Genomic DNA, 17,502 nt, shown 5'->3' on the forward strand with positions numbered 1-17,502 from the left:
GTCTTGATCCCTGTCTCCTGTACAATGTCATGAACCTCATTCCATAGTTCATCAGGCACTCTTATCAGATCTAGTCCCTTATATCTATTTCTATTTCTCACTTCCACTGTATAATCATAAGGGATTTGATTTACGTCATACCTGAATGGTCTAGTTGTTTTCCCTACTTTCTTCAATTTAAGTCTGAATTTGGCAATAAGGAGTTCACGATCTGAGCCACTGTCAGCTCCTGGTCTTGTTTTTGCTGACTGTACAGAGCTTCTCCATCTTTGGCTGCAAAGAATATAATCAATCTGATTTCAGTGTTGACCATCTGGTGATGTCCAGTACATTGGCCACCTCATGCGAAGAGTTGACTCATTGGAAAAGACTCTGATGCTGGGAGGGATTGAGGGCAGGAGGAGAAGGGGACGACAGAGGATGAGATGGCTGGATGGCATCACTGACTCGATGGACGTGAGTTTGAGTGAACTCTGGGAGTTGGTAATGGACAGGGAGGCCTGGCATGCTGCAATTCATGGGGTCGCAAAGAGTCAGACATGACTGAGCGACTGAACTGAACTGAACTGAACTGACATTATTCATTTAATAGGTGATATGTGTCATTTGGATTACAAGCACTTTGAGGATAAATCAAAGGCAAAAGTTGTTTAATGAATCTATACTTATATGCTACTTTTGGTATGGTAGAAACGTGATAATATTCACAGAAAGAATAAAATAATAAGTGTTTTCCCATCTTCCATAAGTATTGCTGCATTCATATCATGAATATTTACAAATGATTACTGTTTAAAAGGGGCATTCAGGGAGAGTAATGAATGCTCTTTTGTTCAAAAGGTCACAATTGAAAAGTTAGAAAAAATTATATGAACCTGAGAAGAAAAACTTTCTTTGTGTGTCTGTGTGTGTGTGTTTTAAAATGCAGCTTAATATATTTTTAATTGAAATATAGTTGATTTACAATGCTGTGTTTGTTTCAGGTGTAAAGCACAGTGATTCAGTTATATATACATGTATGTCTATTAGTTTTCATATTCTTTTCCCTTATAGGTTAATACAGAATTTTGAGTGTAGTTCTCTGCACTATGTAGTAGGTCCTTGCTGGTAAAAGCATTCTTCTATGTGTGAACATGCATGTATACTCCCTGATAATATATGCTTGCTATTCAACAGTATGTGATTTTTAAAAGTTTAGTATACTTTATACTAAAGTATAAAATATGTTGTATTCTTTGAAAAAAAGTAAACACTGAAGTCAAGAAGCAGGCAGGGAAGTACCTAAGATAAACAGCCAGGGGAAGTACATCATACAGAAAGGTAGATCTGAGAGAGAAGATCAGTAGCAAGAAGGAATGAACACAATACAATTTATGAAGATCCATTAGCAATTCACACAAAATTAAATATGTTTTAAGTCACATGTAAGGGTGTAGGTGCTAAGGGAAAGAGAACATCTCAGATATGGTAATAAGTCTTAATAATCAAGGCAACAAGTTCAATTAATTGCCTATTCAAATGGGATATACCATTGCAATCTAATAAAGGTAAATTATCCTCAAACTATTCATTTTTTAATTTAAAATATTTAGGCAATATGTAGTCTATATTAGATATGCAGTCTTTGAACTCATACATAAAATGCATAATATATTATCTAATGTTCTCAGAACTCAGTATATGTTTTCAAATGAAACCATATGTGACCAGCCATTCCAGGAGAATGACAGGAGTTATCTGGAATCCATGTCTTCTTAGCTTAACTCTTCCCTGGTGCATATATCATGCTGAAAATTATCAACATCCTGAGAGTTTATGAAGGAAAATGGTAGGAGAAGCTAATACTCACTGAGGATGCACCATGTGTAACAGGACCAGACAGTCCATACACTTTATCTCATGTTAATCTTCATAATAAACCAGTAATATTGGTGAAATTATCATCTTTATAATGAAGAAACCGAGGCTTCGACAGGGGGTGAAATATGTCTAACATCACCCAGCTAGTAAGTGGCAGAGCTGGTATTTAGTGCTAGAGCACCAGCTCTTCTCCTCTGCAATGACTTCACTCATAAAATGGTAACTGGTTGAAAACAGAAGCCAAATTATTTAACCTGTATATTTACAGAGATTTTAGTTAGTTTTCTGCAAAATATTTTGGAGGGTTTGTATTGGAATGATACCATTGCCAGATTGATTTAAAATAAAAAAACCTCAATTGAATCATGCTTAAAAAAAATAAATTTGGAGGATTTCCCTGGTGGTCCGGTGGTTAAGAATCTGCCTTCCAATACAGCAGATGCAGGTTCAATCCCTGTTCGTGGAACTAAGATCCGCACGCTATGAAACAACTAACCCCTCTTGCCATAACTAGAGAGTCGTGTGCTGTAACTAGAGTCTGTGCACTGCAATGAAAGATCCCACGTGCCACAATAGAGACCCAATGCTGCCAAATAAATTAATGTATTGAAAAAAAATTTTCTGCTTTCTCATATTTTCCTACCTTGAGAGTTTTTTTTTTTTTTAACATTCAAAACATAGTTTGCACTGTGGCAAGACATATAGGGTTAAAAATAGAGTAGGACATGACCGTACAAAATTGAAAGCAAGTTTTTTATTGGAATATGTATGGTAACGGTAGTTAGTTGCAGATAGTCTTTAATCTTAAAAAAGCTAAAGCATTTATGTGCCAGAAGAGTGCTTAGTGTTTGGTAGTTAATCAATACTTTTTATAATATAAATGGTTACCTTATGATACCAACATTGATTTATGGTCTAGTGCAGACTGGCAAATTTTAAATTCTCTCCTTAGAAATATCAAAGTATAATTTGATGAAAATATCAAAGCAATGATGTTTTGATTGTTTCATTTCCTGCTTCTTATAGATAAATCAGTCAAGGTAAAATGAATCAAGTGCATTCATATTTATCTTCCAGTGCTCAGCTTCCTGTGGTAAAGGTTTAAAATACCGTGAGGTGCTTTGCATTGACCAATTCCACGGGAAATTAGAAGAAAAATATTGCAGTCATCTACGGAAACCTCGAACGCATAAAGCTTGTAGATCTGTCCGATGCCCTTCATGGAAAGCCAACAGATGGAAGGAGGTATGTAAGGTGTTTTATGGTTATATATGTATTTTTGGATTTAAAAAGAAAATCTTAATTCATTCTGCATGCTTTCAATAACCTTGAAACCCACTAAATGTGTTTTATTCTATTACACATTTTTTTTCACACTATGCTCTGAATTGATACTATACAGTGTTAACACGTTTGCTAAGTTCATAGTTTAATAACAAATTAGTCTTGATTATTTTGGGGGCTATAAACTTTACAAGAAATTCTGTTACTGAATACTAGGGAGGCTACCAATGATTATAACATTATTCCAGGTGGTCTAACTGTAAAATACATATGTTGAGGTATTTAGTAACTGCCTTGTTACGGCACTAAAGTCTTGGATTTGCGCTGAGGTAGCAACTTGGAAAAGGGACTGGTAAGTTCCAGATGGATCATAATTGGAGATGGTTTAAGAGTTAGGGACATGACAGATCCAGGGAGCCTGGCTGGTCTAAGGCCAGAGTGGACACACTTGGAAAGACTCAGCAAAAACAAAGCTTATACTGAGATGAGAACAGGGCTAAGAATGTCAGGTTATAGAAGCAGGCTGATGGATACTTGCTTTGGCACACTCAGAGAGGTAAACTCCAAATCTAAACTTGGAAAGGCATGTATTTGAATGTGGTTATTCAGCAAAGACCAGTGTGGGTAATAGTAAAGAGGAGAAAAACATAAATGAGGCCAGAAATGTTAACCAGAATAATTTCCTGAAGCTTGATTTCAGTGGGGCTAAGCTTTCAGCAAAGCTACCTGGCTGCTTGCCGCCGTATCTCAGGGTATGTATCCATCTTTTAAAAGAGCTAGTCCTGCCGTGGGGAAAAGAAACCCATCTTCTGCTGATGGAACTTTCTTGTCTTTGTCTGATGTAGGAGCTACATTAGGAAGACAGGGACTCAGACAGGAGCTGGGAGTGGGTTCCACTGGGCCCCTAAATTTTATCCTTCACTCCTTGAGACTGGGGCTTCCCAGGTGGTGCTACTGGAAAAGAATCTACCTGTCAATGCAGGAGACTCAAGAGACATGGGTTTGATCCCTGAGTTGGGAAGATTGCCCTGGAGGAGGGCATGGCAACCCACTCCAGTATTCTTGCCTGGAAAATCCATGGATAGAGGAGTCTGGTGGGCTACAGTCCATGGGGTCACAAAGAGTCGGATATGACTGAAGTGACTGAGCATGCACACACAGTAAATGAAATTATTTTTCATGGTTTAGCAGAGACCATGGTTTAAAAGATTTCACATTAATCTGTGAATGCCACTGCTACCCACTAAGTCGTTCAAGAAAGAAACACTGGGTCATTCTGTTTTCCGTGACCCCACAGTTATTCCCTGAGTGAGTGAGTGAGTGAAGTCGCTCAGTTGCGTCCAACTCTTTGCGACCCCGTGGACTGTAGCTCCCCTAGCTTCTCTCAATTCTTCCATCAGCGTCACTCTTGCGTCTCCATGGCAATCACCCCAGTCTAGTTCATCATCATCTGTTTCCAGGTGACCTCGTAACATACATTTTTGCCATTATTTACTTACACATAGTATGAGCTCTGGAAGAAGTCTTAATTCTTCTATGGCTTAGTTTAAAGTCTTTGTGAGTGCGTGCTCAGTTGTGTCTGACTCTTTGCAACCCCATGGACTGTAGCCCGCCAGGCTCCTCTGTCCATGGGTGTTTTCAGGCAAAAATACTGGCCTGGGCTGCCATTTCCTCCTCCAGGGGATTGTCCCAATCCAGGGATTGAGCCCATGTCTCCTGTGTCTCCTGCATTGGCAGGCAGACTCTTTACAACACTTATCTAACCATGCCTATTTCTTTAGCATTATCACAGGCCTCAAAATCTTAGATACAATGGATATCTTGTTCACTAAGTGCCCAGCTTAGTACAGAGCTACATACTTCTTCCTTTGAATTCTATAATTCAGTTGCAAAAAAAAAAAAGGACCTGCCATCTGTTAATTTATACATTTTTCACGTTGTGGTTTTGCTTAAAGTAGGGGTAGGCTTTATTTTATCTGGACCAAGATGTGGCAGGGTAACGACAAAGCAGCTTTCCACTGGAGAGACAAACCTTCCAAAGGCCCTGCACCCCGCACGTGGCAGAAACCTTTCAATTCTGACGTCAGGTGGGAGATGCTGGGGGATGGGAGTGGGCGAGACTCCCCTTTTGGCCAGCAGTAGCCCTGGTGATCCCCAGGACTCTTTCGCTGCCTTGTAGCTGCTGTGGTTGCTATTCGTGAGGGACTCTTCCTGACCCTTGGCTTCCAGTCCCACAAGAGCTAATCAATCACTGTTGCTAACAACTCAGCCTTGGCTTGCCACCAAGTCTGAAATTATATAAGATTCACTAAAGGAACATATTCCAGGGGTTTGTAAGATACAGATATGAATATGTAAAGACTATAAAAATCACAGATGCTTTTGTACAGAGTCGACCTTCTTCTCTTTGAATTGATTTTCTTGTCATAGAAATTAGCTTCATACACCCACACAGAACCTAAAACTCTGCCAAAAACAAATGACCACTTGTGAAGTCATTGGTTTTTGATTTATTCTATAAAAAGTACCCACATGGAGTTAATGATCGCAGGCTGTCGCTGTGCTACATATAATAATATATTTAACAGAAGCATAATTTCAGAGGTAGTTAAGAGATAATTACTGGTTACTACTTTGTTCTGACTGCATAAATTGTAACATTGCTTTAATAGCACTCACTAGAAAATAATTTCATTTTATTACTATTTTACATTATACCTCCAATGGAAAGATTTGTTTGGCAAATTGTGACCACAGAGGTGTTCAATGAATTTTGAAGTTAACACTTCTGAGTTGGTATTTGATATCATTTTTTTAATGAAAGGATTTAGTAATGCATTTTAATGACTGCAACCAAACAGGAACAAACATTACTGCATAGAATTTTGTCTCCTGAGTCCAGATGTATGCCATTAGATACAACAGAAATACTAGAATCATTTAAAAAGAAAAAAAAAAAAGGCTCATCCTCTTCTTTTTGGAACCAGACATTTTTTATTTATGTTTTCACGTAATTTTACCCATTTGAGAGTACCAGCTTTACTTATAAATTCAAGTTTTTAAGGCTAGGCCGGTGTTAGATTCCTCATGTCTCATGCTTAGTTCAGTGCCATCCCAACATAGTTTACATGCTCAGAAAAAAGTTGTTCAGAATTCTCCCTTCCCCTTGATCAAGAGAAACCTGCTGGACAGCTTAGAAAGGACCTAATCTCAGGCCTTGCTAGTGAATCAAAAACCTTGTGACTACAGTCACTTACTTGGTTCCCCTTCTTAGAGACCCATCATTTTCTTTCTAGTATTTTAAGATCAGAGCTGGAAGCAAAGGTGATATGTGTTCCAAAAATCTCACAAATCTGTTGGTTAGTGCCCTCTTTCCCAAACCCCCTGATCTGGAAAAAGAGTTTTTTGGAAACTATCTGCTAAACGCTGGCATGTTTAAGTGATTTGGTATTTCTCTGTAATTCCATATTTTCTATATTTCCAAAATACACACACACATGCACATATGTATATAGTCATACTTGAAAAAGTTCCACTGTATACATATATATCTTTTATAATCTAAAAGATAGTAAACCTTAAGCTCCCACGGGCCCCTCATCTTTATACCCAGGTTGAGTGTTTCTTCTAGGAAGACAGCTTGGAGCCCAAGGTGAAGGAGGATGCCTCTTTGCTCTGGGAATGGGTGAATATGGTTCTCAATCTTTTCTAGCTAGTGCCAGCAATTCTGTTTTTGCACTTGTCTGCTGCCTGTGAAATCTCTTCCTTTATCATCTTTCTTGATACTTAAGACAGTCTGTCTTTGAGTGGGCTGAGATGACTAATACTCTTTGGTTTGAGGCATGTGTTGAGAAATTTTTCAAGGCAGGGATAATTGTATTTCTGTAAGAAAAGTGAAAAAATAGGAATAGGAAGGAAGCAGCAAGGGTCAGTGACCTCCTAACACTGTGTGAGAGACTTCTGTATTCCTCACAATTGTAGGTCTTATTCATTATGTATATGAGGAAACAAGGCTTAAATGGTCTAAGTAGCTTGTGCAGGTCACTGGCAGGAAGTGATAGGGAGACAGATGAGCATTTGAATGCTAGTCTGAGTTTTCCCTACTGTAATTGCTGCCATAATTATTTTATTTTTATCATTTTACATTAGCTTGTCTTTATATTATCTTAGCAACATCTTTTACTTCCTTAGCAACCCATTGCTCCTCTTACAAAGCACCTAAAGTCAACAACTGCCGAATGTCACTGGGCTACACATAATAATGCATTCAAGAGAAATATGGTTTCTATGTTGTGTTGAGTTCATTACAGGCTTACTTATATATAAAATCTGTTGCATCAATTTAAGGTATACATGGATGTCACACAACATAGGTAAATAACTGAAGGTTCTATTGATCATGTATTAAATCACTAGCAACATATTAGATTACATTAATAGGTGAAGTGTTCATATCTTTGCACTAATAAATTCTGCTCAGATTTTTGGAGTAGTACCTATTCTGAGACCCACACTAAAAGAAAAGTCTTGCCAAATTACCAAATCCCCAGAGAAGCACAATTGAATTATAACTCTTTTGTATAAGTTCCATTGTATTCTGTTGCAAGCAGGAAAAGCCCTGATTATTAGTGGCTTGAACTCAAAGACGTTTATTCTTTACATAATAAAATCAGAAAGTCACTAGATTTAAGTTAGATTCAGGAGTTCTACAATGGCAAGGATGCTGGATTGGCATTTGTGTAGTTCTGTTGATCAACTGCTAATGGTCGTAAAACAGCTGCCACAGTTCCAGGCCTCACATCTTTATACTTTCTCACATGGAAGTCAGTATGCATTTGTTCTATGTTGGTAGGGAGGACAGATTCTAAACGGTGGGTAAAAGTTTAAGGAAGAATATTTCAGCTCAATATAGGAGAGAATTTGCTAACTTCGGAGTCAGCTAAACCAAAACCAGAATGCTTTAAGGATATAGTGAAGGTACCCATATTGAAGCTATGGAAGTCTGGATGGATTTGATGTTCATTCATTCACCACTGCTGTAAAACAGATTTCAGTATTGAAGAGAAATTGGAATTAGATATTTCTAGAGTCTTTTTTTTTTTTTTTTTGGAGAAGGCAATGGCAACCCACCCCAGTACTCTTGCCTGGAAAATCCCATGGACGGAGGAGCCTGGTAGGCTGCAGTCCATGGGGTCGCTAAGAGTCGGACACGACTGAGCGACTTCACTTTCACTTTTCCCTTTCATGCATCAGAGAAGGAAATGGCAAGCCACTCCAGTGTGCTTGCCTGGAGAATCCCAGGGATGGGGGAGCCTGGTGGGCTGCTGTCTGTGGGGTTGCACAGAGTCAGACACGACTGAAGCAACTTAGCAGCAGAGTCTTTTTTTAACTCAAAATCGTCTCCTACTGCTCCAATACAATTACATTTTAAATGATTGTTTCTTAAATGACAGAGTGAATTAGCATTAATGAACCCATTTTGGCAAAGCATGTTCTAACATTTCTTCATCTGTGTTCCGTAGTAGCTAACGTGGCTATGTACCTGTGGATTGGCTAAAATGTATCTTCTACACTTCCACTTCACACTTCAGGCTTATGTTGGACAGTTGTAGTGTTGTAGCACATTTATGCATAAGTAGGAGATTTGGCAGACTTTTCCTATCTGAATTAAATTATACAGTGGTGGTGAGTTAGTGCCTTAAATCACTTATTTGTGTCATACTTATAATAATGACCTCAAATTGCCTTCATATGAGTTACTTGGATTTTTAAAGAAAGACAAAATTTAACATGCTTATAAATATGTGGCTCTATAAAGCTGTTGAATAAGGGTGCCTATTTTGGAGTTAGGGATATACCTTGGGAGGTCATTCTAATAGTAATATATTGCTGGACTTAAGAGTGAGGTATCATATCTTCACAGCATTTACAACTGGAAGAGGAGCTAATGGGCAAAGGCCCTAAGTTCTCCTTTGGAAATGTTGGATTTGAGGTGCCTTTGATAAATCTATGTAGAAAACACATGAAAATCTTGTCAATAGATAAAAAAGTATAAAAAGTAGTGTTAGTTGTTCAGCTGTGTCCAACTCTTTGCATTCCTGTGGACTGTAGCCCTCCAGGCTCCTCTGTCAATTGAATTCTCCAGGCAAGAATTATGGAGTGGGTTGCCATTCCAGCTGGAGAGAACAGATTTAGAAATTATTGGTATATAGAAGAAATTGCTCAGAGAGACCTCAGAAGGTATAAAGAGAAGCAAGTTATAAACCCTGGGAAACACTAACATTTAAAGGCTAAACAAAGAAAATAAAGTCAATTAAGGACTCCAAGAGAAAAGTACCTGGAACCAGAGAGGATTGAAGCCAGAATAGCTCAACAGAACATGATTAGTGGTGCTGAATGTGTCAGTGAGATTAACTAAGAAAAGACAAGAAAAGTTTTTGCTGGACTTGGCAGTTAGGGTTATTGATGACACTCAGCTAAGAAATATTTCATTTAAGCAATGGGTTCTCTTCTCTGTTCAAATCTGAAATACATCAGTTTACTCTTTTATATTCTTCTCTCTTAAAAAAAGAAAAGAAAAGCAAGCAGTAGTCCAATAGTCCAGTTTTTTTCATTTTTTTTGTTTGTTGGTTTGTTTCCTTTGAGGATAAGCTCCACAATAGTAGTTACTCGTGGCCTCAGTGGAGTCTTCTAAACCTGTGCTATGGTCAGTCAGGATCAATCAGCAACTTGGATTATTGCATTACAGAATATTATATTTGTGTGACAAAATGTTTTACTAAGCTGTCTTTGTGAATTTCTTTCTCAGGAATATTTTTTTTTTCACGTTTAGAGGTAGAAAGTTTTCTGAATATAGTTTATATTTCTGTAATTATTGCTGGAAAATATTTGCAGGAGTCTTATTTTATAGGCTAAACATTTTCGCCAGAGGTTGAAATAAGCAAAATCACATCCCAACATCTTCACCTGCTTAATATTGTGCCCTGGACAAAATATACAAAATAATATGTGATTATTATCTGCATACAAAGGAGCCATGTCTTTTTTTTTAAAACATTCAACAACTTGGCAAAATTCAACTGCAAAAGCATTGATTGAGGGTTAGTATAAGTAACCTACGGGCTTCCGAGGTGGTGCTAGTGGTAAAGAACCAGACTGCCAATGCAGGCAACAGAAGAAACACGAGCTCGATCCCTGGGTCGAGAAGATCCCCTGGAGGAGGGCTTGGAGAATCCCAGGGACAGATGAGTCTGGTGGGCTATCGTCCATGGGATCATGAAGACTCAGACACAACTAAAGCAACTTAGCATGCGCGTATAAGTAAGCTACGTGGATATGCAGAGTATTCTTCGTAAGTTAAAAAATAATATAAAAATTCTCTTTTGAGTCAGTGGTTGCTATTTACAGACACAACCCAAAAAACTAAATTTAAAGGGGCCTCTAGAGTAAAACTGATATAAGAATCTATTAGAGAAATTTGAATCTATCAAGTGAACTACGTTTTTTAGCATTTGTGGCTTTAAATGTTTTTTTAAGTTCATGATGAAACTATATTCTGCAGATAAATATTTACTGTTAGGAAAGAGAGATCAATGACTCTGGGAATCTTGTAGAAATAAAGACCTTAATGAAAAACCTGAATTTTTACCCTTATACTATCACAGTTGGGAACAATGATAAGGCCCCACATAACACTCAATATGACCTCCAGTCCCTTCTGGAATAACAAAGAGTATAAAAACCAAGCTCACAAATTAAATAAATACCCTTAGACATTGTCCATACTTTATTACTGTTGGCATCACAGCTCCTGGTTGTGGTCAGGCTCTGTTGTTTTACGGCTTGGCCTTGTGGAGCTGAAAAAGCCCTGAGAGGCTGCCAAGTCCTTCTCCATTCCCTGGAGGCAGCACAAGGAGAGTTTGAAAAGAAGTGAGCTTAAATCTGCTTCACCAGTGACTCCAGGCAGCAGCTCAGGCAAATGACCTAACATCTCTGAGTCTCAGGACCTCAGTCTTGGTATGTCCTTTGGAGATCTGCTGTCAGGAATAAATGTGTGGAACAAGTTCTATGAAATTTTACAAACAATGCAAAATCTTCTTTGTGTAAATAAGGCAAATGAGACCTGGAGAGGTTAAGGCAAGGTTGCCTAGGTAAACTGTAAGTTGATGCAGTTTCCTCAAACACCTCTTTATTGAAATATAATCATTAGTCAACAAATATTTGGATCCCAAGCTATACTACCTACTGTAGGTATAAAGATGAATAGAACCCAAACTTGGAAATTATTGTTGCTTTGAGGGAAATTATGCATACAGTGTAAGGATTTAAATAATTTTCAAAAGCAATGTAATAGTAGAATAGTTTGATTGAATGTTGTGGCAAATTTTGTAGATATTAAGCATGTTTAAGTCAGAAGAGAATTACCAATTCGGATGGAGTATCAGGTCATAGTTTCTATACAACTTGAATAAATATTGCAAAATAAAGAACATCTATTTGTGTATTCGAATAGCTGCTCCAGACCAATGTTAAAAATACTTCCTGCATGTATTTTCTTATTTGTGATATAATATCAGGCTATGTTAAAAGAAACAAGAAAATAGGTCATGACTCTATTTTGTGATTTTTACATAATTTGATGTTTGTTAGTTGATTATTCAAATCGTTTGGGCTTCTTCATAGTGCTCTGTGACCTGCGGCTCCGGAGTTCAGCAACGGGATGTGTACTGCAGACTGAGAGGAGTTGGTCGGGTGGCGGAGGAAAAGTGTGATCCATCCACACGGCCTTATTTTCAGAGAGAGTGTTGGCATCGGAACTGCACACAGTACCACTGGGTGGCAGGAGAATGGTTGGATGTGAGTATTGTCAAGTAAGCTTTCACACAGCCGTTCAGTGAGAGAGTGTTCTTCATTTCATCATTGTATTTCTAGTGCTCAATATCATGTAAGAAAAGAGAGACATATCGGCAAGTGAAGTGCCTGAATGCACAAAACATTGAAGTGAGTGAGAGTTTCTGTGACCTCGCAACCAGACCTCTCGCAATCAAAAAGTGCAGAAACTCTCCCTGCAAGTATATCGTGATAACAGGAGACTCATCCCAGGTAAGGCAAAGAAAGGAAGTTGAGGATTTTCACTCTTAGAAAGTAAAATTGAATCTCAAATTTGATACAGTTGAAACTGAGTCTGAATTTGAATACTGGAGCGGGTAATAGTGTGTATATTAACCTAAGAAATAAAAGCGCTGGGAGATTAGATGATGCAAATACAAGAACAGTGACATACATGTTAAATTCTGGTGCATTTCTGAAGTGTCAAGCGGTGATAACTGGGAAACCAACTACCAGGAACAGTTTGGCATCTGGCCCTGCATAGTTGGCTGCTTTAAAAAATGTTTTTCTTCCAATTTTATTTAGGTATAATTGACCCACAGCACTGTACAAGTTTAAGGTGTATATATGAAGTATATACCTTATTTATTTATTTATTTATGGAAACTTAGATTGCTGTCATATCTTGGATGTTGTAAGTAACGGTGCTATGAATATTGGGGTGCATATATCTTTTTGAATTAGTGTTTTCATTTTCTTCAGAAAAATATCCAGAAATGGAATTGCTGGATCATATGGTAATTCTACTTAAAATTTTTTGAGGAAACTCTATACTATTTTCCACAGTGACTGTACCAATTTATATCTCCACCAGAAGTGCATGGGGGTTACCTTTTTTCCACATCCTTGCCAACACTTGTTTTTTTTTTTTTTAATCTTTTTGATTATAGCCATTCTGACAAGTCTGAGGTGATATCATGGTTTTGATTTGAATTTCCTTGATGATTAATAATGCTGAACATTTTTTCATGTGTCTGTTGGCCATCTGTATGTCTTCCTTGGAAAAGTGTCTATTCAGAGTCTCTGCCCATTTTTCAGCTGGATTGTTTGCTTTTTTTGGGGGGGGATACTGAGTTGTGTAAGTTTATTTATTTTAGGTATTTTCTTATCAGATGCATTATTTGCAAATATATTGTCCCATTCAGTAGGCTGCCTTCTCATTTTGTTGATAGTCTCCTTGGCTGTGTAAAAGATTTTTAATGTGCCGAGGACCCATTTGTTTGCTTTTGCTTTTCTTACCCTTGCCTAAGGAGATGTATACAAAAAAAAAAAAGAAAAAACATTGCTAAGCCTGGTGTGAAAGAATATATTGCCTATGTTTTCTTCTGGGAGTTTTATGGTTTCAGGCACTATATTTAAATCTCTAGTCATTTTAAGTTTATTTTTGTATAAGTTGTAAGAAAGTTGTCCAGTTTCATTCTTTTGCATGTAGCTGTCCAGTTTCCCCAATGCCATTTATTGATAAGACTGTCTATTCTCCGTTGTATAGTCTTAGCTTTTTTGTTGTTTGATTGATCACATAAGCATAAGTTCATCTGGGGGCTTTCTGTTCTGTACCATTCATGTGTGTGTCTGTTTTTGCGCCAGTACCATAGAGTTTTGATTACTATAGCTTTATAGTATAGTTTGAAAGCAGAGTTTGGTACCTCCAACCTTTTTTTTCCCTCAAGATTGCTGTGGCTATTCAATTCAAATTTTAGGATTCTTTGTTCTACTTCTGTGAAAAATTCCACTGATATTTTGATAGGGATTGCATTACATCTGTAGATGGCTTTGTGTAGTATGGACACTTTAACATATTAGTTCTTCCAGTCCAAATGCACATGCTACATCTTTCTGTTTATATGTGTCTTATTCTGTTTATTTCACCAATGTCTTATAGTTTGCCAAGTGCAGGTATTTCACTTTACTGGTTAAATGTAGTCCTAGATATTTTATTATTTTAAAGGAGGCTATAAATGGAATTAAACTTTTTTTGTCTTTATGACAGCTCATTATTAATGTATAGAAATGCAATAGATTTCTGTACATTTATTTTGTATTCCACAACTTAACTGAATTCATTTATTAGCTCTAATAGATTTTTGGTGGAGTCTTTAGAGTTTTCTATATATAATATCTTATCCTCTGCAAATGGTGAAAATTTTGCTTCTTCCTTTCCCATTTGAATGCCTTTTGTCTCTTTTTTTATCTGACCACTATGGTTATAACTTCTAAAACTATGTTGAATAAAGGTGATAAGTGGGTATTCTTGACTTTTTCCTGTTCTTAGAGGAAAAGTTTTCAACTTTTCATCATTAAGTGTGATGTTAGTTATTGGTTTATCATATATAATTTTTATTATTAATATATTTAGGTATGTTGCCTGTACTATTAAGATAATCATATGATTTTTATCCTTCATTTTCTTAATGTGGTGCATTATTCATGTTGACTAGTGGATATTGAAACAGTCTTGCATCCCTGGACTAAACTCCACTTGAATTTGGTTTGCTAATATTTTGTTGAGGATTTTTGCATCTATGTTCATCAGTGATATTGACCTGTATTTGTATGTATGTATGTGTGTGTGTGTGTGAGATATTTGTCTAGTTTTTGTAAGTTTTGGTATCAAGCTAATGTTGGCCTTGTAGAATGAATTGGAAAGTGTTCCTTCATCAATTTTGGGGATATTTTGAATAGATAGATGTTAACTCTTCTCTAAATGTTTGGTAGGATTTACCTGTGAAGCAGTCTGGTCCTGGATTGTTGTTTTTTAAGAGTTGCTTTACTACTGATATAATTGCATTACTGGTAATCAGTCTGTTCATATATTTTGTTTTTTCCTGGTTCAGTTTTGGGAGACTGTACATTTCTAGAAATTTATCCATTTATCCATCCATGTCTTCTAGGTTGTCTAATTTGTTGGTATATAATTGTTTGGAGTAATCTTTTATGATACTTGTATTTCTGTGATGTCAGTTGTAAATTTTCACCCTATGTTTTAATTTTCTTAGTGTCTTTTCATGTACAAATATATTTAATTTGATGAAGTCATATTTATTTTTGTTCACTTATACTTTAGGTATCATATCTAAGAAAATAAGGTTACAAAGTTTATATTTTCTTCTAAGAATTTTATAACTTTAGCTGTTACATTTAGGCATGTGATCCACTTTGTATTATTTTTTTGTATATGATGTAAAGTGGGATCCAACTTTATCCTTTTGCATGTGGCTATCCAGATATTTCAACACAATTTTTGGAAAAATTATTCTTTCTGCATTGAATTATCTGTTATTGAAGAGTTATTTCTGCACTCTCAATTCAGTTACCTGACCTATGTGTCTATCCTTATATTGGTTCCACATAATCATGGTTTTATTGTAAGGTAGTTTTATAGTAAGTTTTGAAATCAGGAACTGGAGGGAACAAATTTTGCTTTTCTTTTTCAAGATTATTTGCTTATGCTGTGTCCCTCACATGCCTATGTAAATTTTAGGATCAGCTTGTCATATTGTGTGTAAACTTGAGCATCATTGAATCATGATCAAGTTGAGGAATATTGCCATCTTAATTGTCTTCTAATCCATGAATATGACCTGTCTTTTCATTTATTTAGGTCTTATTAATTTCTTTCAAGGATGCTTTAAAGTTTATAATTTTCATTGTGCAGACCTTACACTTCTGTGGTTAATTTTGTTTCTAAGAATTTTGTTAATTTTTTATGCTTCTGAAAATGAAATTGTACTCTTTTCATTTTCTGCTTATCCATTTATAATGTGCAGAAATATAATTAATTTTTGTATGTTACAGCACATTTATTTCTTTTTTTGTGTAGATTACTTTTCTATATGCGGAAGTATATCGTTTGCAAATTCACATAGTTTTACTTCTTCCTTTAAATGTGGATGCTTTTTGCTTCTTTTTCTTGCCTAGTTTCCCTGGCTAGAAACTCCAAATCTGTTGAGTACAAGTGGTAAAAACAGACACCTTCCTCTTTGGAGGAAAATTTTCATAATTAAATATGTTAGCTATTAATTTTTTGTAGATTCTGTTATCATGTCCTTATATACCTAGTTTGCTTAGTGTTTATATCATAAAAATGTGTTAGATTTTGTTAAATGCTTTTTCTGCATCTATTGAGATACTTATGTGGTCTTTGTATATGAGTCTATTCTTATGATGTAGTCCATTGATTGATTTTCATATATTGAAACAATCTTACATTCCTGGGATAAATTTCACTTTGTCTTGATGTACAATCCTTTTTATTTGCTTCTGGGATTGTTTTTTTAGTGTTTTGTTGAGTGTTTTTGCATCTATATTCATAAAAGATATTGGTCTGTAGTATTTTTTCTTTGATATGTCTTCATCTAGTTTTGGTGTGAGGGAAATACTGGTCTCATCAGGAAGTGTTCTTTTCTAGTCTGTGTTTTGGAAGTGTTTTGGAAGAGTTGGTGCTAATTCTTCTCTAAACATTTGGGGCAATTCACCAATGAAGCCTCTAGTCATGGATTTTTGATTATATGAAATTTTTTGATTATTAATTCAACCTATTTACTTGTTTATGGGTCTACATGGATTTCTATACATGTTCTCCCATCTCCCCATAGTTTCTTTACTACTATTTGTTGTTCTTTGTGACTTTTCTGAACTAACTGTAACATCTATTTTCTTTGTCACATGTGGTCACTAAAGTCTCTATGTGATTAATTTAGTTTTAAACTTATGACTGGACAATTACTTTTTGAGTTATTTGGAACCAATAATCTCCAGTCTTTGCCAAGGGGCCCTGTGTAATGTGTGAGCACCTTTAACAGACAACTGTTCGTTAACTTTACTTCCTGCTTATGCAGAATCTTGACATCAGTCAGGAGTGAGAGTGTAGGCGCTTCTCAGTTATTTCCTAAGTTTGCAACAGCCCTAGATAAACACTTGTCCACAAGGCTTTAAAGGCTCCAACAGAGTCATAAACAACTAGGAGGCCATGGACATCCACAAGTTTATCTAGAGCTGTTGCAAACTTAGGACATTTCTTTTCCAAGCTTTTCCTTTTAAACTTTTTTGATTTGCCCATTGATTGCCTGCTTATCCACCTCCTGTGGAAGTTGCAAAGTTAAACATAGCCTTTAATTGTGTCCAAAAATGCCCTCAAGGAGAAGGCTTTTAGCACTGGGCAAATGCTGAATAAAGTCAAATAGAGACTTGCAAGGGAGGTCTTTCAGAAAACCACCCAACAGTTCAAATAATGATAGTTTTCTGGAAATGAGGCTTAGACAGTTCAGTTCCTCTGGTGGCTTCCAGGCTTTTGTTCCTATCTATGTTTGCAGAGGTATTGATTTTCAAGGCCACGATAGGGCTGGAGAGGGGGAATGGGAATAGGGCACCTAAAACATACAAAAGTCTTCTTCCCAAGACTTAGCCTTATTTCTTTAATAAATGCTTCTAGGATTGCTGCAAGCCTTTGGTTAGTTTACAAAGCTCGGA

At 36.5% G+C, this 17,502-nt stretch overlaps 1 protein-coding gene across 3 annotated transcripts in view; it reads left to right on the forward strand.

Annotated features, from left to right (window-relative positions):
• The window catches only part of ADAMTS20 (ADAM metallopeptidase with thrombospondin type 1 motif 20), a 218,501-nt gene that overhangs the window by 154,400 nt on the left and 46,599 nt on the right, over positions 1–17,502 (forward strand). For all 3 annotated transcript variants that reach the window (XM_061416399.1, XM_061416400.1, XM_061416401.1), the window contains 3 exons: positions 2,938–3,105; positions 11,827–12,000; positions 12,076–12,246. In XM_061416399.1, the coding sequence (XP_061272383.1) occupies positions 2,938–3,105; positions 11,827–12,000; positions 12,076–12,246 (513 nt within the window). The remainder of the gene's footprint in view (positions 1–2,937; positions 3,106–11,826; positions 12,001–12,075; positions 12,247–17,502) is intronic.

Source organism: Bos javanicus, chromosome 5 (assembly GCF_032452875.1).
Source record: "Bos javanicus breed banteng chromosome 5, ARS-OSU_banteng_1.0, whole genome shotgun sequence".
Taxonomy (NCBI): domain Eukaryota; kingdom Metazoa; phylum Chordata; class Mammalia; order Artiodactyla; family Bovidae; genus Bos; species Bos javanicus.